The 23117-nt window shown below is 41.1% G+C and overlaps 1 protein-coding gene across 1 annotated transcript in view; it reads left to right on the top strand.

The window, feature by feature from the left end:
* Nucleotides 1-23117, top strand: part of LOC139375249 (ryanodine receptor 3-like) — a 158999-nt gene that overhangs the window by 35752 nt on the left and 100130 nt on the right. Inside the window, exons 2-3 of the mRNA XM_071116859.1 lie at nt 13294-13413; nt 21446-21550. Of these exons, the coding sequence (XP_070972960.1) occupies nt 13294-13413; nt 21446-21550 (225 nt within the window). The remainder of the gene's footprint in view (nt 1-13293; nt 13414-21445; nt 21551-23117) is intronic.

Raw genomic sequence — 23117 nt, 5'->3', positions numbered from 1 at the left:
AATTCTTCAGCCATTCCTGGACCTGTGACCAAAAATGAGCTACATATGGACAATACCAAAATAAATGATCTAATGACTCTGCCTCCTCACAGCAGAATCTGCAGAGCTGGGAAGATTGTATCCCCCATATATATAACATTCTATTAGTTGCAAGAATTTTGTATAGTAATTTATATTGAAAAATTTGAAGATTTGAATCCGGCGTTTTGCGTATCAATTCATAAACCATGTGCCATGGAATGGGTACATCGAAAATCTCTTCCCAACTATTTTGCAATTTATATGGCACAGCTGTCAGTTTTTTAGTCCTTAAATGAAATTGGTGTATGTTTTTATTTATCACACTTTTCTTTAACCATTTATGTTCTTTAATGCAGGGCCGACATACAAGTTCCTTACTTTTTTCCCCTTCTACTTGCTTCTTCCATTTTTGAGTAGAGAGAGAAAATAAAAAAGGCGGGACATGTCCATATGTCTGTGTTAGCTGCATGTGTGACACAACTCCACCAGTCCTATTTATGATATCATTCACTAAAATTATACCTTTTTTTTGTATTTCTTTGATAAATACAGTTTTTTTTATCAATTAATATATTTGAATTTAACCACAATATTGGTTGTACTATTTGTTCCGTCCTTTCAGGTGGATTAAACTGAAATTGCAACCAACTTTCTAAGTCTTGTTTAAAAAATAAAGATATTTTGGAGATGATTTCCTTTTCAAACAACCGAAAGTGAGCAGGTGTAATCTGAATAAAGGGGAAAAGGCCCTTCCTGAATATAGGATGAGACATTCGTACCAATTGACTAGAGAACCAGTTTGGATTTAAGTATAACTTTTGTATGACTGATGCCTTTAGTGAGAGGTCTAATGCTTTAATATTTAATAATTTCTGCCCTCCGAATTCATATTCGTTATATAAATAGGCCCTTTTAATTTTATCTGGTTATACTAATGTTAATTATATTGTATAACATTCATACAATGAAAATTCTGGTTGGAAACAACCAGAAACAACCAGAAAGTGAATAAAAATATATTAATATACAGATATACCAAATACACTATACAATGGCAGTTTCCAGTGTATAGCTGTAATAACTACTGTATATTGATGACCCGAATGTGGTGAAAAGACAATTAACTGTTATCAGTATTTACACTCTTATATGATCTATGACTTAAACCAAATCCTCCATATCTAATAATCCCTTACAGAAAAACCACATGATTTCACATGTGGAAAATCACATGATTTCACCTGAAATTTCACATGAATACATGTTTTCGGAACATGTTTTCACGTGTAGTTTCATGTTATTTCATGTTGCTTCACATGTTATCACATAAGATCACATGACAGCATGTGTTTTTGGAACACTTCACATGTGATTAAATGTGAAATTAATTTGTTTTTTCCATAAGGGAGGCATCATCAAATGATATCTTCAGCAAAGTGCATGCCAAGTGCCTCTTGTCTCATGAGGTAGGCCTAATCTAACCCAAAGCAATGAACAGCTGCTGATCTCTTTCATGATGCTCCTCAGCATACATTTAGCTAGATCACTATGAACTCTCCAATCAATTACTTCAGCCTCATTTATACTGGTGACTTCAGAAAGTAGACTCCTTTCCTTTTTCCACATTTTGTTACGTTACAGCCTTATTGTTAAATGGATAAAATAAAACACGTTCCTCATCAATCTACACACAATACTCCATAATTACAAAGTGAATAGATGTTTTTAGAAATGTTTGCAAATATATTGAAAATAAAAAACAGAAATATCTCATTCACACCCTTGTCAATACTTTGTAGAAGCACCTTTGGCAGCATTAACAGCTGTGAGTCTTTCTGTTTGTCTCTCAAGCAACTTCAGTGTAGATGTGGTCTTGTGTTTTAGGTTATTTTCCTACTGATAGTCAAATTCATCTCCCGGTGTCTAGTGAAAGGGTTGAAAGTTTAAACCAGGTTTTCCTCTAGGATTTTTCCTGTGCTTAGCTCCATTCTGTTTATTTTTTTTATCCTGAAAAACTCCCCAGCTCTTAACGATTACAAGCATACCTATAACATGATGCAGCCAGTGGCGATTGTAGTATGTAAAACTTGGTGAGGCAAACTCAACCAATTTTTTTAGATGTATGCCAGCAAAGCCACTACACGACACAACACTAAACAATACATGAATTGCACCATAACGATGACAAACGGTGCCGAAAAAATGTTAGGGCCAACATAAAGCTCTCCCGACAGCGGCACTTTCCTCTCAGCACCACTAATACACCTGGCGGAGCCTCATCTGGCAGCAAAACAGTTCATTCAGTCTCATTTACTGCCTTTTTAAAAACCATAACTGATATGGCTGACTTCTGTAAAAAAATTATGGTTTCTACTGAGTCTTTGTAGATTTGTGTAACTTGATAAGATCCACATTCTTCTTCAATGATAATGAATATCGACATGAGTTTTACTTTTGAACCGTACACAAACATCATTACATTTATGTTCAGTAGATTCATAATGTTTGTTCTTATATCATTAACACTTAGCTCTAAGTATAAGCAAGTGCACGCAAACGAGCTGCAATAAGGTAGGCCTATTTGTTCAGCACTTTCAAAATAAACACAGACAGAAATTCAGATAGATGTTAGTTCAGATAAATTCTTAACTTTACTTTTCTTTAAGTCAATGTACAGAGAGAGAGAGAGAGGGAGGGAGAGAGAGAGAAAGAGAGAGATGTGGTTAGCCTACCATTTGTATTTTATTAGGCCTATGTGGTCTTAAAAGGAAGGAAAATACAATCACGTGGATCCACTTTTATAGACAATGTACCGAAGCACAGACAGCACATTGTGCGAACAAAACAACCCTCGCAATACCAACTGGAATTACATGGGTCTATTAGCCTAATAAACCTTTTTTTATTTTTTTTTATTTTAATTGGAAGAGATTGTAACTGGCAAACATGGTTACAGACCGCAAAACACCAGTCTTCACGTCAACAGTGAAGAGGCGACTCCGGGATGCTGGCCTTGTAGGCAGAGTTCCTCTATCCAGTGTGTGTTCTTTTGCCCATCTTAATCTTTTCTTTTTATTGGCCATTCTGAGATATGGATTTTTCTTTGCAACTCTGCCTAGAAGGCCAGCATCCCGGAGTCGCCTCTTCACTGTTGATGTTGAGACTGGTGTTTTGCGGGTACTATTTAATGAAGCTGCCATTTGAGGACTTGTGAGGCGTATGTTTCTCAAACCAGACACTCTAATGTACTTGTCCTCTTGCTCAGTTGTGCACCGGGCCTCCCACTCCTCTTTCTATTATGGCTAGAAACAGTTTGCGCTGTTATGTGAAGGGAACGATGAGTGGATAAGTGGCAAGCCGTAATTTCCATGTAGACATTGAGCAAGCTAAGACGGACCTAGTCGATATGCCTTTTTGTTCAGCACTTTTGAAATGGACAGCGACATAATTCAGAACATGGGCTGTTCTTACAGTATTCTCCCATTACACCAAATCAGAACCGTAGGATAAATAATGGGAGCATATAAGCAGACAATGAAAGCTCTTACAATATTCAACTATGGCATTTCTCTAAAACAGAGATAGGCTACATGTGTACCACCAAGTCAGAACAGTTGACTAAGTTCCGAGGGGGAGAAGGACCAAATTCTTAGAGCGAGACACATGGGCTACTAACAGCTTACTACACAACATACACCTAGTATTACTTTCTTAGCTATAGTATACATATCCTGGCATATTACATCATTTATGCAGCAGCATACAATAAATATTTTTGGACTCTTGTGGGCCTTCTTGTGGGCAAACTTTGTATTCAAACTTTGTCATTAAAGTCTGGCATTCTCTGGATAAAGTCATGGTGGAATGACTGCATGGCCAATGTATTAAACTTTTTCTGGCCCATGGTGTTGCGTGTGAATGTTTATCCTTTTAAGCTAGGAAAAGAGACTCTTTCTGACAGATGTTTTAAATCCTTAAACCCAAACCCGGATAGCAGGCAAGGGAAGCAAAACAGTGATTTCTTTGCAATGCTTGCAGTTAGCCAGAAACTGCACTGATTCCTTCCAAACCACTCATTGTTCAATTAGCGATTTCCGACATTCTGTATAATGTTTATGTCAAATGGCCAATGAGCACCGATACATTTTATCTATAATTTCTCTTCATATGACAAGGATTGAAAAGGATTTGCCTGTAGATTGTCGACTTGATTCATGAAGATACTGCTTGTCTAGCTAGCTAGCTAAGATTTTGTAAGTACAGTATGATGTTGATCAGTCCAATCAAAGCTACGGTAGATACACTGCTCAAAAAAATAAAGGGAACACTTAAACAACACAATGTAACTCCAAGTCAATCACACTTCTGTGAAATCAAACTGTCCACTTAGGAAGCAGCACTGACTGACAATAAATTTCACATGCTGTTGTGCAAATGGAATAGACAACAGGTGGAAATGATAGGCAATTAGCAAGACACCCCAATAAAGGAGTGGTTCTGCAGGTGGTGACCACAGACCACTTCTCAGTTCCTATGCTTCCTGGCTGATGTTTTGGTCACTTTTGAATGCTGGTGGTGCTTTCACTCTAGTGGTAGCATGAGACGGAGTCTACAACCCACACAAGTGGCTCAGGTAGTGCAGCTCATCCAGGATGACACATCAATGCGAGCTGTGGCAAGAAGGTTTGCTGTGTTTGTCAGCGTAGTGTCCAGAGCATGGAGGCGCTACCAGGAGACAAGCCAGTACATCAGGAGACGTGGAGGAGGCCGTAGGAGGGCAACAACCCAGCAGCAGGTCCGCCACCTCCGCCTTTGTGCAAGGAGGAGCAGGAGGAACACTGCCAGAGCCCTGCAAAATGACCTCCAGCAGGCCACTAATGTGCATGTGTCTGCTCAAACGGTCAGAAACAGATTCCATGAGGGTGGTATGAGGGCCCAACGTCCACAGGTGGTGGTTGTGCTTACAGCCCAACACCGTGCAGGACGTTTGGCATTTGCCAGAGAACACCAAGATTGGCAAATTCGCCACTGGCGCCCTGTGCTCTTCACAGATGAAAGCAGGTTCACACTGAGCACATGTGACACCGTTTTGCAGTGGGTCAGTCATGTGGCATTTTTTTGGGGGGTAGCACAGCGCTCGCTGTGAGGTAGCCTGACTGCGCTTGCCAGAGGCTGCCTGACTGCCATTAGGTACCGAGATGAGATCCTCAGACCCCTTGTGAGACCATATGCTGGTGCGGTTGGCCCTGGGTTCCTCCTAATGCAAGACAATGCTAGACCTCATGTGGCTAGAGTGTGTCAGCAGTTCCTGCAAGAGGAAGGCATTGATGCTATGGACTGGCCCGCCCGTTCCCCAGACCTGAATCCAATTGAGCACATCTGGGACATCATGTCTCGCTCCATCCACCACAGACTGTCCAGGAGTTGGCGGATGCTTTAGTCCAGGTCTGGGAGGAGATCCCTTAGGAGACCATCCGCCACCTCATCAGGAGCATGCCCAGGCGTTGTAGGGAGGTCATACAGGCACGTGGAGGCCACACACACTACTGAGCCTCATTTTGACTTGTTTTAAGGACATTACATCAAAGTTGGATCAGCCTGTAGTGTGGTTTTCCACTTTAATTTTGAGTGTGAGTCCAAATCCAGACCTCCATGGGTTGATAAATTTGATTTCCATTGATAATTTTTGTGTGATTTTGTTGTCAGCACATTCAACTATGTAAAGAAAAAAGTATTTAATAAGAATATTTCATTCATTCAGATCTAGGATGTGTTATTTTAGTGTTCCCTTTATTTTTTTGAGCAGTGTATAATGTGATTTGACGTCATTTTTTAGCCAATGACCTTGAGCCTTCTTGAATGGGCACTTCTAATGTAAATCTATGGCAGTACCCAAGGGGGCTTGAACTGCCTAGTTCTCCCTGTAGATTCTGCGGTGACGTAGTGTCTCCATGAGAAACCGAACACTTAGTCAATCACGGCACAAAGAAGATTACCAATGCCTATGCTCTGTGTGTTCGCTGGCTTCCCCTCCACCACGGAAAGCACTGAGCTACATAGGCTAAAATACCTCAATTTTGGAGCTGCAATAAAAAATCCATGTTTGTATGCGACTTTATTAACTCAATGATTATATATTTATTTACATTGGTTGCAAACTGATATGTGACACAACTTAATACCAGGATAACATGCAGAGTGGTACTCAGTAATGTGTTGTATTGGATTTGCCCCAAACTTAACACTTTCTATTCAGGACAAATTGTATATTGCTTTGCCACATTTTTAGCAGTATTACTTTAGTGCATGTTTTGTAATATTTGTATTCTGTACAGGCTTCCTTCTTTTCACTCTGTCAATTAGGTTACTATTGTAGAGTAACTACAATGTTGTTGATCCATCCTCTGTTTTCTCTTATCACAGCCATTCAACTCTGTAACTGTTTTAAAGTCACCATTGTCCTCATGGTGAAATCCTTGAGCAGTTTCTTTCCTGTCCGGAAACTGAGTTAAGAAGGACGCCTGTATCTTTGTAGTGACTGGGGTTCTTGACATACCATCCAAAGTGTAATTAATAACTTCACCATGCTCAAAGGGATATTCAACGTCTGTTTTATTTTTTTTTTACCCATCTACCAATAGGTGCCCTTCTTTCTGAGGCATTGGTAAGCCTCCCGGGTCTTTGTGGTTGAATCTGTGTTTGAAATTCACTTCTCGACTGACAGAACTTACAGATAATTATAATTGTATAACACTATTTATAACACTATTATTGCACACAGATTGAGTCCATGCAACTTATTACGTGACTTGTTAAGACACATTCTACTCCTAAATAAAAAATAAAGAACTTAATTCCACTTTGACATTATGGGTTATTGTGTGTAGGCCACTGACCAAAAATCTAAATTCAATCAATTTTTTTTTTTCAATTTAAAGTTTTATTAAGTTTTCTTGTTTTTCAATCAACCAACAAAACACATTCCACATTCACAGGCTTTAAAAAAAGAAAAAGTCAAAAAATAATAATACATATGAAAAAATAAAAATACAATTAAAATGAATGATAAAGTCAAATAAAAGCATTTATTTTCCTTGGTGCATATATATATACATACATACATACATACATACGTACATACATACCCACATATACATACATATATATACACACACACACATACGCACACGTACTCAAAAACGAAATTAAAATAATAACACAAAAAAAACATAACCCTTGCAGCAGCACTATCAAGGTTCTTATCAGCTATTTCAAGCCTTCGCTGAGACGACGGGCCAATAATTCGTTTTTAGGTTTTACAGTACCTTACACAACATGCATTTCCCTAGTCACCCCGTTCACTCTGTCCAGTTTGAAATATAGTTGAATAGTGGAGACCAGAGTCTATCAAACTTGGGCTGTCTCTTGTGGAGGTCATAAGTGAGCTTTTCAAGAGGAAGAACGTCAACAATCTGGTCAATCCACATTTTAAATGTAGGAGGGGTATTAGAGGCCCACAATAGAATAATAAATTTCTTAGCAAAGTATGTAATAGTCATAAGCAAATTTTCTCTGTCAGGATCAAGAACAAAGTCCTGCTGGGCATTAAGAAGATAGATACACGGGGTCATATCAAACTGTACCTCTAGTATTTTCTGTGCAGCAGTATGTACAGATTGCCAGAATCTGGCAATCTCCCTACAGCTCCAAAATACATGCATATAGGTTCCACTTTCAGAGGTACATCTTTTACAGTTAGGAGACATATCTGTTTTCATTCTATGGAGTCTCAAAGGAGTATAATACAATTTGTAAAAAAATTGTAATTAGATTCTTTCATTTTTACACTGGTAGAGGAGCAGTATACCCTGTCGCAAACCTCCGCCCATAACTCATCACTGATAGTCAGACCAAGGTCCTTTTCCCAGATTATTTTCAAAGGAGTAAAGGAGGAGCTTCCTTTCTCAGAAAGGAGTCTATAGATGTAAGATATTTTGCCTTTAATGGATTGTGCTGTGACAAGAAGGGTTTCAACTTCATTCAACTGAGTTCTAAACCTCCTCTTGGAGGTAAATGAGGAAATTACATGTCTAATTTGAAGATATTTGAAAAAATGGGATCTTGGCACATCGAATTCACTGCAGAGCTCTTGAAATGATTTAAGTGTAGTGGTTTTCTGATGAAATAGGTCTGAAAAGGTCCTGATTCCTAGAGTATGCCAAAGATTAAAGTTGGCCTCCCTCAGGGCTTTTGGCAAGTCTGGGTTGCCCACTATAGGCAAGTGAGAACATATTTGGGAGGAAATGCCCAGGTATTTCTTACCCTACGCTAGTAGGGTGCTGTAAATCACAAAGGTTTTGGCTATGTTGCCCACTTCACTAAAGTTATTAATTAATAAATTGAGCTTAAGGGCAATGAACCACAGGATTGGGCTTCTATCTGAATCCACGTTGACTCTTGTCTGTTTGTGATCCATGTTAGCATGTTGCGGATTTGGGCAGACCAGTAGTACAATTGAAGGGAGGGAAGGGCAAGACCACCCTTAGATTCAGGTTTCGATAGAGTGGAAAACTTGATCCTAGGTTTTTTATTGCCCCATATAAATTTGGTGATGCTTTGGTTAGTTGTTTTGAAGAAGGAAACTGGGAGATAGCATGGGAGCATCTGAAATAAGTAGTTCAGTCTAGGGAGGACGTTCATACGGATTACATTAATGCTTCCTACTAAGCTAATTGGGAGGGAGATCCAGGTTTGGAGATCGTTCTTGATTCGGTCCAGGAGTGGAAGGTAATTTTCCTTAAAAAGGCTATTCAGATCTGGTGTTATGAAGATCCCGAGGTATTGAAACCCCTGTGTTTTCCATTGGAAAGGACAAAGTGTCTTCATAGAGCTGGTGAGTGTAATATTGAGAGGGCAGGCAGTGGATTTGTTAAAATTGATCTTATAACCTGAAAACTTGCCATACTGAGCAATTGTGTCTAAAATGAGAGGGAGGGATTTCTCAGGGTTGGATATGTAGAGCAAGACATCATCCGCGTAAAGCGAAATCTTGTGCTGCAGGCCGCCTGCAGAAACACCCATAATACTTGGATTGCTCCTTATCAGCTCTGCCAGAGGCTCCGCCCCCAACAAGTAGAGCAGCGGGGACAGCGAGCACCCTTGTCTTGTGCCCCGTTCCAGAGGGAATCTCAGAGTTCAGTCCATTAGTAGTCACCATGGCATTTGGATGAGAGTATAGTGATTTGATCCATTTAATAAAATTTGGGCCCATATTGAACTTTTCTAAGACTGAAAACAGAAAGCTCCACTCCATCCTGTCAAACTCCTTCTCAGCATCCAGTGAAGCCAGCAGGACAGGGGTCTTCTGTGCGTTTACTTGATCAATAATATCAAAAAGACGGCGAATGTTATCAGAAGAGTATCTGTCTCTAATAAATCCAGTTTGGTCCGCTTTTATTATTTTGGGAAGAAGAGTGTTTAGTCTTTTGGCGAGCAATTTGGTAATTATTTTATAGTCGAAATCCAACAAGCTTATGGGCCGGAAGGAGGAGCAGGATAGGGGGTCCTTGTCTTTTTTTAGCAACACTGTAATGCGAGCTGTGTGCATTGAGTCTGGGAGAACTCCGTTTTTGCAAAAATCCTCCAGCATTGGCATGAAGATAGGGCTGAGCTGGGGCCAAAAAGCTTTGTAGAACTCTCTGGGGAATCCATCTGGGCCTGGGGACTTATTAGGTGGCATGGAGGTAATTGCCTCCAGGATCTCCTCAGGAGTGAAGGGGGAGTTGAGATCTTCTTGGTCGGTCTCTGATAGTTTAGGTAGCGAGATTCCCTCTAGGAAAGAGTGGAGTTCTGCCTCTGTGTGTTTTCTCTCAGAGGTATATAGTTTGCAGTAAAAATCATGAAAAGTTCAATTGATCTTTTTTGGGTCATATGTGACCTCGTCCTCTGCTGTTCGGATAGCCATGATTGTACGCTCTGACTGCTCCTTTTTTAATTGGTAAGCAAGCAATCTACTGGGCCTATTGCTATACTCATGGTATTTCTGTTTAGTAAAGAAAACGTCTTTTTTTTATCTCCCGAGTGTAGTCCAAATTCAGTTTGGCTTTGGATGCTTTAAGATGGCTCCAGGAGGTGCTGTCTAGGGATTGTTTATGTATTTTTTCACAGCATTCCAGCTCCCTCTCAAGATCTAGCCTGTGTGCTTTCATTGCTTTTTTCTTAGAGGAAGCATATGCAATTAGATTACCTCTTAGTGTGGCTTTAGCAGCGTCCCACATTGTGGCCGGAGAAACAGGAAAATCTTTATTGTCTTGTGTGTAGTTGTCTATCCATGTAGTTACCAATGTATGGAACGCTTCGTTTGATAGCATGGAGGTGTTGAATTTCCAGCTCTTTGACCTCAGGATGTTTTTGCAGAGGTCAAAGCGGAGGTGGACAAAGGCGTGATCTGAAAGTGCTATGGGTCCGATTGTACATGTGGCTGAATTTATGAAACTCTTTGGGATAAAAATGTAATCTATACGGGAGTAGGTGTTATGGACATTAGAGTAGTATGTATAGTCCATAGATGAGCTATTAGTCTCTCTCCAGATATCTATCAGTCCCATCTCTTTAGTAAGAGAGTTCAACATCTTTGCAGATCTAGGATTTGTGGTGGGGACTTGAGATGATTTGTCTAGGGTTGGGTTAAGGTAACAATTAAAATCTCCAGCCACCACGCCAAAGGAGACACAATGCTCATTGAACAGGGTTATAATTTTTGACATGAAGGCAGGAGTATCTGTGTTATATGTTTAATATAGTAATTGGTTGACCATATAGTGACCCAGTTATCAAAATAAATCTCCCCTCCGGATCAGATATGTTTTTGTCAATTATGAATGGAACATTTTTATGGATAAGTATGGCTGTGCCTCTACTGTTTGATTTGAAAGATGAGAAATACACCTGTCCCACCCAAGCTCTGCGGAGTTTGGCATGTTCAGCATCACAGAGGTGTGTCTCTTGTAATAGCGCGATTTCTGCTTTTTCCTTTTTTAGAGCACATAGTATCTTTTTTCGTTTTATTGCATTCCCTAGACCATGGCAGTTCCATGTCAATAGATTCAAGGTACTAGTCATCGTCATCGAGCAGTAATCGAACTTTAGTGCAAGTTATCGCTGGGTAAAAATGGATAGTAATTACAGCTGCGTTCACATAAAAGGAAAACAAATGGTGTACATAAAATAATAATCTCTGAACACCCCAGCCGAGTTCCCAAACAACTCGACACATCCCATTGGATCTATTACCCCCCCGCTCAGTCTCAATTCTGTGTTCCGAATAAAACAAAAACCGGGAACAGTTAGCAACGCACAATGTCTCCCTCTCCCCACCAAAGAAATGCCTCAATGCCCTCGTCCAGACCACAGTAAAAGAGGGGAGAAAAATAAAATCAATAGCCAAGCCTACATATACCTCCCCCGAGGGACATAGGGAACCCCAAGTAATAATATCAACAACAACAAAAAAACAGAGAAATAAAAGTAGTTGTTTTTCGCCGCCTGTAGGACTCGTTCCTTGTCGGTGAATCTCAGGAAACGTATGGTGATTGGGCGCGGTGGTTGTCTGGCTGCTGGTGGGGGCCTCAGTGCTCGGTGAGCTCTCTCGAGTTCTATGGGCCTGTCGGTGGACATGTGGAGCCACTCGGGAAGTTTGTCTTGCAGGTAGCGGATCAGTGGCATGTTTCCCTCTTCTTTTTCACCCAGATTGAATAGAACACAATTATTCCTTCACCCCCTGTTTTCCAGGTCCTCTGTTTTCTCTTCCAGATGCTCGATTTTCTTTTTAGCATATGCTATTGTTTCCATGGCATCTGTCAATAAGTTTTCCATGGATAGGATTCGCCCCTCTGCCTCGTCCAGGCGCCCCGCGTTTATGGTTATCTTGTTGTTGATGTCAGGCAAAGCGTTTTCCAGGATTGTCACCTTGCCCCCTATCGCACTGAGCTGAGAGTTAATGGCATCTAATTTAGTGTTTAGTTCTGTACGTTGGGATCTCAACTCAGAAAGGATGTCTTCGACAGAGTGCGAGGTTGGCATTCGTTGTGCCTCGTGGGGGAGCGGGTTCTCTTGCTCCTGGCTAATGGCGCTAGTTTTTTCTGAAGCTAGCTTCTTCTTGGAGGCTCTTTCCGTCGCTAACACTCGAGTCCGGGTAAAAATGTAACCTGTAGTGTCGCCTTTTGTAGTCGCCATCACTTTTTCTTACTAAAGCTAAATGAGTTTGAACTTGGAGTGGAGGTAAGATTAGGAATTGGAAACTACTTGTGCGGAGCTCTTAGTTCATGCGGCCATCTCGTCCAAGGGTCAAGTGATCCCCAATTCAATCAATTTTAAATTCAGGGTGTAACAACAAAAATGGAAAAAGTCAAGAGGTGTGAATGGTTTCTGAAAGTATTGTAAATAGCGTGAATAGCCTAAAGGATGTTTGGCAGACTTAAAAGGATCCTCAGTGGATAATTTGTGTTCGTTCATTACCTTAGCAGGAGACTGCCCAATCAACAGCCCGAAACAATGAGCCCAAATAGAGAAATGTATTAGTCATCAATATTAACTCTTCAAAGCAGGAGTTAATATTGCATTGTCTTATTCTTTAGCATTTGTGTCAACCTATTCTCCGATTCTGCGTGGTGTGTCAAGGCTTCATTAAGACGTAAAATACTAGAAATCTCACCCCACCATTTTTCCTTTATATTTTTAAGGTACCTATTTTGCTGCTGGAAAATATGGTCCTTGAGAAAAGATTGTGAAGCCTGAATCTTAAACCAGCAGCACATTCAATGTAATGCTCTGCAATTATGTCAAATTATTCTGCAATGATGTAAATGATGACTTTTTTCTACCCACCCAGTGTCTGGGTAGATGAATCCCCTGTTTCCAGAACACACTCTTAGAAAAAAGGGTTCCAAAAGTGTTCTGGAGCTGTCCCCATAGAAGATCCATTTTTGGTTCCAGGTGGAACCGTTTTTGGTTCCATATAGAATAACTATTTTAGGTTCTATGTAGAACCATCTGTGGAAAGAGTGCTACCTGGAACCAAAAGGGGTTCTTCAAAGGGTTCTCCTATGGGGACTTCCGAAGAAGCCTTTTAGGTTCTAGATTTTTTTCTAAGAGTGTGGAGTCACAGTGAATAATATCCCCCTGTTATAAGGTGGTTGATGGGCTCCTGTTGAGGGTAGTATTTTTTTTTGTCTACCTCCTCTCACTCTGAAAACCTCCATTTTGTCTTGACAGGATGATGAAGTGGTGCTCCAGTGTGTCGCCTGCATCCACAAGGAGAATCGCAAGTTCTGCCTGACTGCAGAGGGGCTCGGCAATCGACTGTGCTACCTGGAACCCACATCAGAGGCAAAGGTAGGCACATAGAGGAGTAGGGTTGTCACGTTATTCGTTGTTTGTTTGTCTCAAACTAAAATCTTATGCAAGAAAACATGAGACAGAATTTCGCCGTGGCTCTAACACTAAGATATAATAAAGTATTTCCTACCGGAACTAACATCTTGAATGTAGAATTATCACCCTTATCTTTTCAGTGCCTGATTCTCCTACTGTTCAGTGTAGATTATAATGTTGTGAGAAAGGGTGTATTTGAGTCAGAGATAAGGTCTTCCAAGATGTTCTCCATAGAGCCCAGTGAGTGAGATGAGAGAATGCCAGGACATGTTAACCACATGTTCACTGAGTTCAGAAGTCCATATACATGTAACTAGGGTCTTTACATAACCAGGGTCTTTACATAACCAGGGTCTTTAAGTAACCTGAATGTACACTTTTTTTATTATTTTTTAATTATTTTTTTTAACCCCCTTTTTCTCCCCAATTTCCTGGTATCCAATTGTTAGTAGCTACTATCTTGTCTCATCGCTACAACTCCCGTACGGGCTCGGGAGAGACGAAGGTCGAAAGTCATACGTCCTCCGGTACACAACCCAACCAGCCACACTGCTTCTTAACACAGCGCGCATCCAACCCGGAAGCCAGCCGCACCAATGTGTCGGAGGAAACACGGTGTCGCTGGTGCGCGATGAGACAAGGATATCCCTACCCGGCCAAACCCTCCCTAACCCGGAAGACGCTAGGCCAATTACGTCGCCCCACGGACCTCCCGGGTCTCTGGAGGCACAGCTGGCGCTGCAGTGCAGCACCCTTAACCACTGCGCCACCCGGGGGGCCCTGAATGTACACCTAAGCAGGGTCTACACGGGTAATCAGGGTCTACACACGTAACCAGGGTCTTCAAATAACCAGGGTCTACACAATGCTGAAAGTCTCCAAAATGGTTATAAATTCACTGGGTTAAATGACGTGTCTCTCCCTTGCCCACTGCTTGCATGTACTGTGAGAGAGACACTCACGAGTGAGTGATTGCATGGAGTTTATTCAGTACACTTTTATAAAATAAGAGATTAGTCATAAATGGAACGGAAACAGATGATTTACTGTACACCCTTATACTCAGCAGCCTAAACAAGGTAAATAACATGCATTCACACACTCCTATTGGATATGCATTCACCTGCATATGACATCTTGATTTACCATTCAAATGAAAGATTATTACCAATATGTTGTTATGTAGTTAAATTGGTAAAAACACAGTCAAATGAATTGTATGATTTTATGAGAAATGTTGTCATCAAAATGTTCAAATTTAATAATATTGAATATTGGCCATCCTGGACCCCAAAAAATTACTATCAGCATTGGACCTAAAGAGAAATCAGGTCCTGCTCTCTAGTAACCAGGGACACGCTGAGAGCAGCACAGAGGCAGCTTACTATACCACATTATCAGAAACAGGAACCAATCACAGTCGCCTGATTATACATTATGTAACAATTATTATGTATTTTCTTTCGAGATTGTACGTCTCAGCAGGCCTCCAGTTTTATGATAATGCTCAATTTGGAAAAATTAGACCATGCGGTTTTTCTTGATTAGTTCATAAACAAACTGTGGTTGTTTGCTATAATTGCTCAATGTAGTAATACAGGCTGGTGCTTTGTCAGTGCTAATGCATTTGTGGTTTGTGCAACTACGTGCAAAATCACTGCAAGTTTTATAAGGATGGATTGAGCAAGGCTTAATTGTTTTAAAAACCAAATCAGCATTTGTCACATCAAAGGATGTAGTTCTCTCCTGAATTACTTACAACGTGACAATTCTTACTATTTCAAAGCCGATTAGTTTCATTTGTCACGTTTTGCCTGCTTGTAGTTTTGGAATATACTTGGGGAAGAAGCACCATTGCTGTTCTATAGAACTAGTTCTATGAAAGCATAGCAATATTGCACTTTAAAACATTGCATCTGTCCAAGTGACAATATTACACAGTAAAGCCAGTCGCCCTCATCAGCGCTTCCGAATTCCATTCCCTCTGTCACTGTAACCTGGCATGATTAGATTATTCAGCATTGATTGTTCTTTTAATCATAATCCATTTAAGGTAGACTTAGCTAAATGACATTGCCACAAGCAGCACCGGAGATATTGAGACAAGCGAGATGCAACACTTCACAATCACACACGGTATCTGCGCATGTGCACTGGTTCACTTCACTCTATGTACAGCGTGGTAGCCATGGGACCAAAACAGTGGAGAAGTTGGGCCTTGCGCTTCAACGCTCTTAGTTGTTGCGGAAATTGATCTACTATGTCTCCGATTAATTTCAACGTGGCCGGGAAGCCAGTTACATAGACGCTGAGATAGAGACACAGACACAGAGAACATAAGAGAGTGAGAGAGTGTGGAGTGATAGTGATGTATGTATGCACTGCTTAGCTACAGTTTTCCCCTTTCTTCACCCCCACCCCACAGCACTCACCTAGGGATGGAAGGAGAGGCAATGGGAGGGTCTGGATGCTTTCATCCCAGATGGGATGGTAATTACACTAGACAGGTGTAATGGATGCTTTCATCCCAGATGGGATGGTAATTACACTAGACAGGTGTAATGGATGCTTTCATCGAAGATGGGATGGTAATTACACTAGACAGGTGTAATGGATGCTTTCATCCCAGATGGGATGGTAATTACACTAGACAGGTGTAATGGATGCTTTCATCCCAGATGGGATGGTAATTACACTAGACAGGTGTAATGGATGCTTTCATCCCAGATGGGATGGTAATTACACTAGACAGGTGTAATGGATGCTTTCATCCCAGATGGGATGGTAATTACACTAGACAGGTGTAATGGATGCTTTCATCCCAGATGGGATGGTAATTACACTAGACAGGTGTAATGGATGCTTTCATCCCAGATGGGATGGTAATTACACTAGACAGGTGTAATGGATGCTTTCATGCCAGATGGGATGGTAATTACACTAGACAGGTGTAATGGATGCTTTCATGCCAGATGGGATGGTAATTACACTAGACAGGTGTAATGGATGCTTTCATGCCAGATGGGATGGTAATTACACTAGACAGGTGTAATGGATGCTTTCATCCCAGATGGGATGGTAATTACACTAGACAGGTGTAATGGATGCTTTCATGCCAGATGGGATGGTAATTACACTAGACAGGTGTAATGGATGCTTTCATGCCAGATGGGATGGTAATTACACTAGACAGGTGTAATGGATGCTTTCATCCCAGATGGGATGGTAATTACACTAGACAGGTGTAATGGATGCTTTCATGCCAGATGGGATGGTAATTACACTAGACAGGTGTAATGGATGCTTTCATGCCAGATGGGATGGTAATTACACTAGACAGGTGTAATGGATGCTTTCATGCCAGATGGGATGGTAATTACACTAGACAGGTGTAATGGATGCTTTCATGCCAGATGGGATGGTAATTACACTAGACAGGTGTAATGGATGCTTTCATCCCAGATGGGATGGTAATTACACTAGACAGGTGTAATGGATGCTTTCATCCCAGATGGGATGGTAATTACACTAGACAGGTGTAATGGATGCTTTCATGCCAGATGGGATGGTAATTACACTAGACAGGTGTAATGGATGCTTTCATGCCAGATGGGATGGTAATTACACTAGACAGGTGTAATGGATGCTTTCATCCCAGATGGGATGGTAATTACACTAGACAGGTGTAATGGATGCTTTCATGCCAGATGGGATGGTAATTACACTAGACAGGTGTAATGGATGCTTTCATGCCAGATGGGATGGTAATTACACTAGACAGGTGTAATGGATGCTTTCATGCCAGATGGGATGGTAATTACACTAGACAGGTGTAATGGATGCTTTCATGCCAGATGGGATGGTAATTACACTAGACAGGTGTAATGGATGCTTTCATGCCAGATGGGATGGTAATTACACTAGACAGGTGTAATGGATGCTTTCATGCCAGATGGGATGGTAATTACACTAGACAGTTGTAATGGATGCTTTCATGCCAGATGGGATGGTAATTACACTAGACAGGTGTAATGGATGCTTTCATCCCAGATGGGATGGTAATTACACTAGACAGGTGTAATGGATGCTCTTCCTGTCTGACACTTTTTCTTTATTGCTATGTGTTTGTATGAAATGCCGTCATCCCCCAGGGACCGGACCAGAGACGGGGAAGGGGGAAAAACGACTCAACTAACTACAGTACCACGACTCTTTAAGAAAAGGGTTCCAAAAAGGTTACTTGCGGAGGGATAGTGTTTTTTACCAAGAACCGTTTCGAAGACATGGGTTCTTTGTAAGGCAAAGGGTTCTACGTTGACCCTTTAACATCCTAAGAACCATTTTTGGATGGAACGGTTGTTTGATGATTCTTTGGAATGCAAGAAGGGTTCTACATAGAACCATATACTATTTTACAGAATGCTCTATTGCAAGGATAATTTGGGGAAATTGTTTGTTTTACTCTAATATCTGTGTTTTTGCATGTACATTGATCGGTTGATTCTTTTTAATCTACACAAAGATAAATAACATGCCATTTCTTTATTTTTTTAATTTATTGAACCTTTATTTAACTAGGCAAGTCAGTTAAGAACAAATCCTTATTTACAATGACGGCCTGGAACAGTGGGTTTAACTAATCCAATCTGTTAGTAATTGCTTTTATTGCACCCTTTACTGAGATAGTTGTTCCAATTTAGATGATTGAGTTCGTCTCCCTATTCAATCTTCCCTACGCTGGCAGTCATTCTGAATTCAGGTTGAGGGTGATTAACAATTCCACTTGTTGGATATCCTAACGCTGGCTGGATTCCACCAGGACTTGCAGGCCTGATGTGGCCTGTAAACCAGGAGATTCATAACACCACAGTGTTAGGATATACAGTGCATTCGGAAAGTATTCAGACCTGTTGACTTTTTCCACATTTTGTTACATTACAGCCTTATTCTAAAATGGATCAAATATATATTTTTCTCATCAATCCACACACAATACCCCATAATGGCCAAAACATTTCTGCAGCATTGAAGGTCCCCAAGAACACAGTGGCCTCCATCATTCTTAAATGGAAGAAGTTTGGAACCACCACAAAATAAACTTTTTAATCCACTTTAGAATAAGGCTGCAGCGTAACAAAATGTGGGAAATGTCAAGGGGTCTGAATACTTTCCGAATGCACTGTAACTGGGCCCTCGAAGAAAGGCCTTATGATATACGTAATGTATTGTCATAAATAATCAAATGTTAAAGGCTAATAAAGTTGGTAGAACCGTTCATAGAGGGTTTTTAGGCAGAACCCTTCATAGAGGGTTCTACTGTATGTATAATCATACAGAGGGGGTTCTTTGAAGAACCCTCTGCAAAGGGTTCTACCCAGCACCAAAAAGGGTTCCCCTATGGGAACAAAACAAACCTAAGAATCCTTTGTGGTTCTACTTAGCACCTTTTTTTCTACGAGTGTACAATCACAATCTAAGCAGAATGAGAGGATTGATTTTGATGTTCCCTCCCTTGTGATCAGTCAGATCGACATGTGGAGTGTAGGGACAGTGTAGGGACAGTGTAGGGACAGCGTAGGGACAGTGTAGAGACAGTGTAGGGACAGCGTAGGGACAGTGTAGGGACAGTGTAGGGACAGTTTAGGGACACAGTATACAAAATATATACAGTGCATTCGGAAAGTGTTCAGACCGCTTAACTTTTTCCATATTTTGTTACGTTACAGCCTTATTCTAAAATTGATCAAACTGTTTTTTCCCCTCATCAAATACCCCAAAAAGCTGGTTGCCTTAAATTTTTTTTTTTTTTTTACAGTGCATGGAGACATACACAAGGCAACAAGGATGTTGATTTAAATGGTGCATGTTTAAATGTGACATCAATCAGCCAATGAATTAGCAGTTGATGTTTATTCATGGTTAGCTGCTCCCCCGTCAGCTCTCTCGTGGTAGGATCACCAGAGAGCTGAAGCCCCCATCATAGAATCAACAATGTACAGCTATTGTAAAGTGAATGTTTAACTAATGAAATGACCAATTAACTGTTAAATAAGATGAAGATGATTATATAGCCAACTACTTCTAGGTTTCTGAACTAATGCACAGTATGTACTCTGTCATTAGGGTGAACATGAACATAAATTGAGAGGTCATCTCTTGGGGTAATCAAAGTGAAAGTGGTATGTAACCTTTTGGATCTCCTCCCCAGAGAAGATGGGATATGTGATCCATTGGTCTAGCTGCTCCCCTCCCACAGCATGAGCCATAAACCAAAGAGCAGTGTGTAGGCAAGCAGCCCTAAATATATCTTCATGATATGCCTTCTCAGATTGAGGACACACAGACCTACGCCCCCAGCGCCCCAACACAGATTTCTCCGTGCTACCCTCTATTGTGTTTCCCCAACAGCATGCCAGGAAAGAGTGGAATGGGGGAGAAAATCTAATCTAGTCAAAGAATAGAACTGGCACAGAGTCCTCTCAAATGGACTTCGGGCTTTTACAGTGTCTGTGCTGCTGCGTCTGTAACCCCTGGTTGTGTGTGGATGGGTGCATGTGTGAGCATAGCGTATGTGTGTGTTTTGACTAAAAACAGTGATGACAATTCTCAAAATGCCCTTAGTAATGGCAGGTCATTAAGGTCATTATGTCTGAGTACGTTACTTTAAGCCACTTTGACATCATTTTGACATCTCCGAAGCTGATGCTTGAGGCTGTCCTAAGAGAGACACTGGGCTTCCGATGTTGGCATGTGTCACTACAAATCACATCATGTCTGTTTTACTGGTGTAACTCCACTGTCCTGCCACCGTTGGTCAAGCTCTCTGGATCTATACTCCACCATGATATAAATGTGCATATTTAAAATGTCTCGAGAATGGATAGCTGCGTCGATACCGCTTTAGATTATTTCACATACTAACTTAGTTTTACCTGAGTGTAGAAAGCACAGCAGAGTAGAACTAGGTCGGCTGAAGTTCCAATTTAAAGCTAGATTTACCTGTAACAAGGTGAACCAGTTTAGCCAAGTTTTACATGTTGCTACTTAAAGGAGGATAGTGTGTGTTTGCTGTGCATCATTTATCTTGTAGTGTTGCAGGTCCCTAAGTATCTCCCTCTCTGCCTCATTCTGTCAGACTGCTGCCCTGTCTTGTATGAAGAAGGGATGAGTGCTCCACTCTCTCTGTTACTTTGTCTCTTGGTCTGTCTCTCTCGGTCTGTCTGTCTCTCTCGGTCTGTCTGTCTCTCTGTCTGTCTCTGTTACTTTGTCTCTCGGTTTGTCTCTCTCGGTCTGTCTGTCTGTCTGTCTGTCTCTGTCTCTGTCTCTCTCTCTCTCTCTCTCTCTCTCCTGTGGTCTCACATATTCATGCTCTCTTTCCATGCCCTAGATTGGCCAAGATCCACATACACCGATACTATAGGCACTTGCTGTAATGATATAGAATTCTGAATTTGGCCCTCCAGTCAGTTGATATGTGTTAGATTTATCACTAACTGAAGCTTTCAAAGTTGCATCTTGTAGAGCAGGTGGACTGACTTACACAGGCATTCAGAACTATTTTGGGAGACACAATATAGATAAATGACTGTAGGCTTTTCCTTATCAAATAAGATTGATTGAATGTTTTCAAAGACATCTGTGTTATTGCGTTTCTCTCACTCTGCAGTGCTGAGGGAATGTGGAACAGGCATCTAAAATGGTTTTCAAGTGTAACCAATCTCTGGCGTTTGTAATTGATGGTTGTTATGATTATTAGTCATGGGTGTAATGGACAAAAAATGCTTAGTAAAGAACACACTCAGTCACAATCTGTGACTAACCAATCTGAGGACCAGGCATCTGTAGTGACCAATCAAAAGCCTTTTCTGGGTTTCCATTTTATCAAAATTTTATATTGAGCCTTTTTAACATGGTTTGAAATCCTCACTTGTAACTGGCAATTGTCTGCTGCATACAACCCTAAACCCAATCTCCCGTCCTCTGTCTCTTCCAGTATGTCCCTCCAGACCTGTGCATCTGTAACTTTGTGCTGGAGCATTCTCTCTCTGTGCGGGCCCTGCAGGAGATGCTGGCTAAGACTGGCCAGAACAGTGAGGGGGTGAGTACTGTGCTTCTACCACAGCATCCATACACACACTCCAGACGTCCATACACACTCCCACCCCAGGACAGACGGCAGAGAGAAGGTATCATCACATCACAGAGAGCCCTCTGGGAATCTACTGAACATCCCCGTTTCACATATTCCATTTCATTAATTACAGGATTTCAGGGTCGGAGCAGACTAAAATGTTGTGAAATTGTTTTTTATAATGATGCAAGCACCACCTGTTTATGTTCATTAATGGGATTAATGAGAGGAATTGGCCTATTACAGTGGCCTGGGGACCTGGGTGCTGGGAGGTTGAGCCCTCCATGAATAGTAATGTGAATGAAAGTCATCAGAAGGAGAGCGCTGCCCTCTTATTGCAGCTTTACTGAAGTGGTTCTGCCCTGTGCTGCTCGGTTGTCCATTTGATTAACAATGAGGCTGAAAGGACAAATTCTCAATGCTATAATTTTCACTATAGAGCAGAATTGCACTGTAACTACTTTTGGTGTACTGTAAAACACGCACAGAGAACCAAACAAGTTCAAATGACAGAGCCACGGTGTAGAATATACAGCACACACGTTACGTACACACACCCGAGGCAATGGAGGCACACACTGTTACGTACACACACCCGAGGCAATGGAGGCACACACTGTTACGTACACACACCCGAGGCAATGGAGGCAATCTCATTGAATGGACCTTCATATGGCTTTTGCATAGCAGTTTAATCTGTGTGTATAGCTGGTCTATTGGTAGTCAAAGCAGGTCTCGACACCACCTCCTTATCTCCTCTGAACAGCCAGTTACACTGGGTATCATAAGTATACACCCCCCTGGGTTTTCCCACATTTTGTTGCTTTACAAACCGGGATTGAAATAGATTTAATTGTCATTGATCCACACAACATGGTTCTACACGTTTTTACAAATGAATACAAATGAAATATAGTTGTTGCATAAGTATTCACCCCCTTTGTTTAGGCAACCCTAAATTAGTTCAGGAATAAAATATTGCTTAACAAATCAGATAATAATTTACATGGACTCACTGTGTGAAATAATATGGATTGACATGATTTTTTAATGACTACCCCATTCCTCTGTCTCCCATACATACAACATCTTGTGGAGTACTGAATTTCAAGCACAGATTTTTTATTTAACCTTTATTTTGACAAAGAAGACATATTGAGACCTAGGTCTCTTTTCCAAATGTGCCTGTGATCTATGGCAAGATTCAACTACAAAGACCAGGGAGCTTTCAGAAAGCCTCAAAGAAGGTCAGTGATTGGTAGATGGGTGACAATAACAAATCAGACATTGAATCTCTTTAAGCATGGTCCAGTTAATAATCATGCTGTGGATGATGTATTAAACCACCCAGATACATCAAAAGTGGTCCTTCTGAACTGAGCTGCAGAACAGGAAGGAAACTGCTCAGAGATATCACCATGGAGACAATGGTGATTTTAAAACAGCTATGGAGTTCAATGGCTGTGATGGGAGAAAACTGAGGATGGAGCAATAGTAACCTAAATGACAGAGTGAAAGGAAGAACACAAATATA

The sequence above is a fragment of the Oncorhynchus clarkii genome, chromosome 19 (assembly GCF_045791955.1).
Source record: "Oncorhynchus clarkii lewisi isolate Uvic-CL-2024 chromosome 19, UVic_Ocla_1.0, whole genome shotgun sequence".
Classification (NCBI taxonomy): Eukaryota; Metazoa; Chordata; class Actinopteri; order Salmoniformes; family Salmonidae; genus Oncorhynchus; species Oncorhynchus clarkii.
The sequence above is the reverse complement of the archived record's forward strand: the minus strand, read 5'-3'. Positions and strand labels throughout refer to the sequence as shown.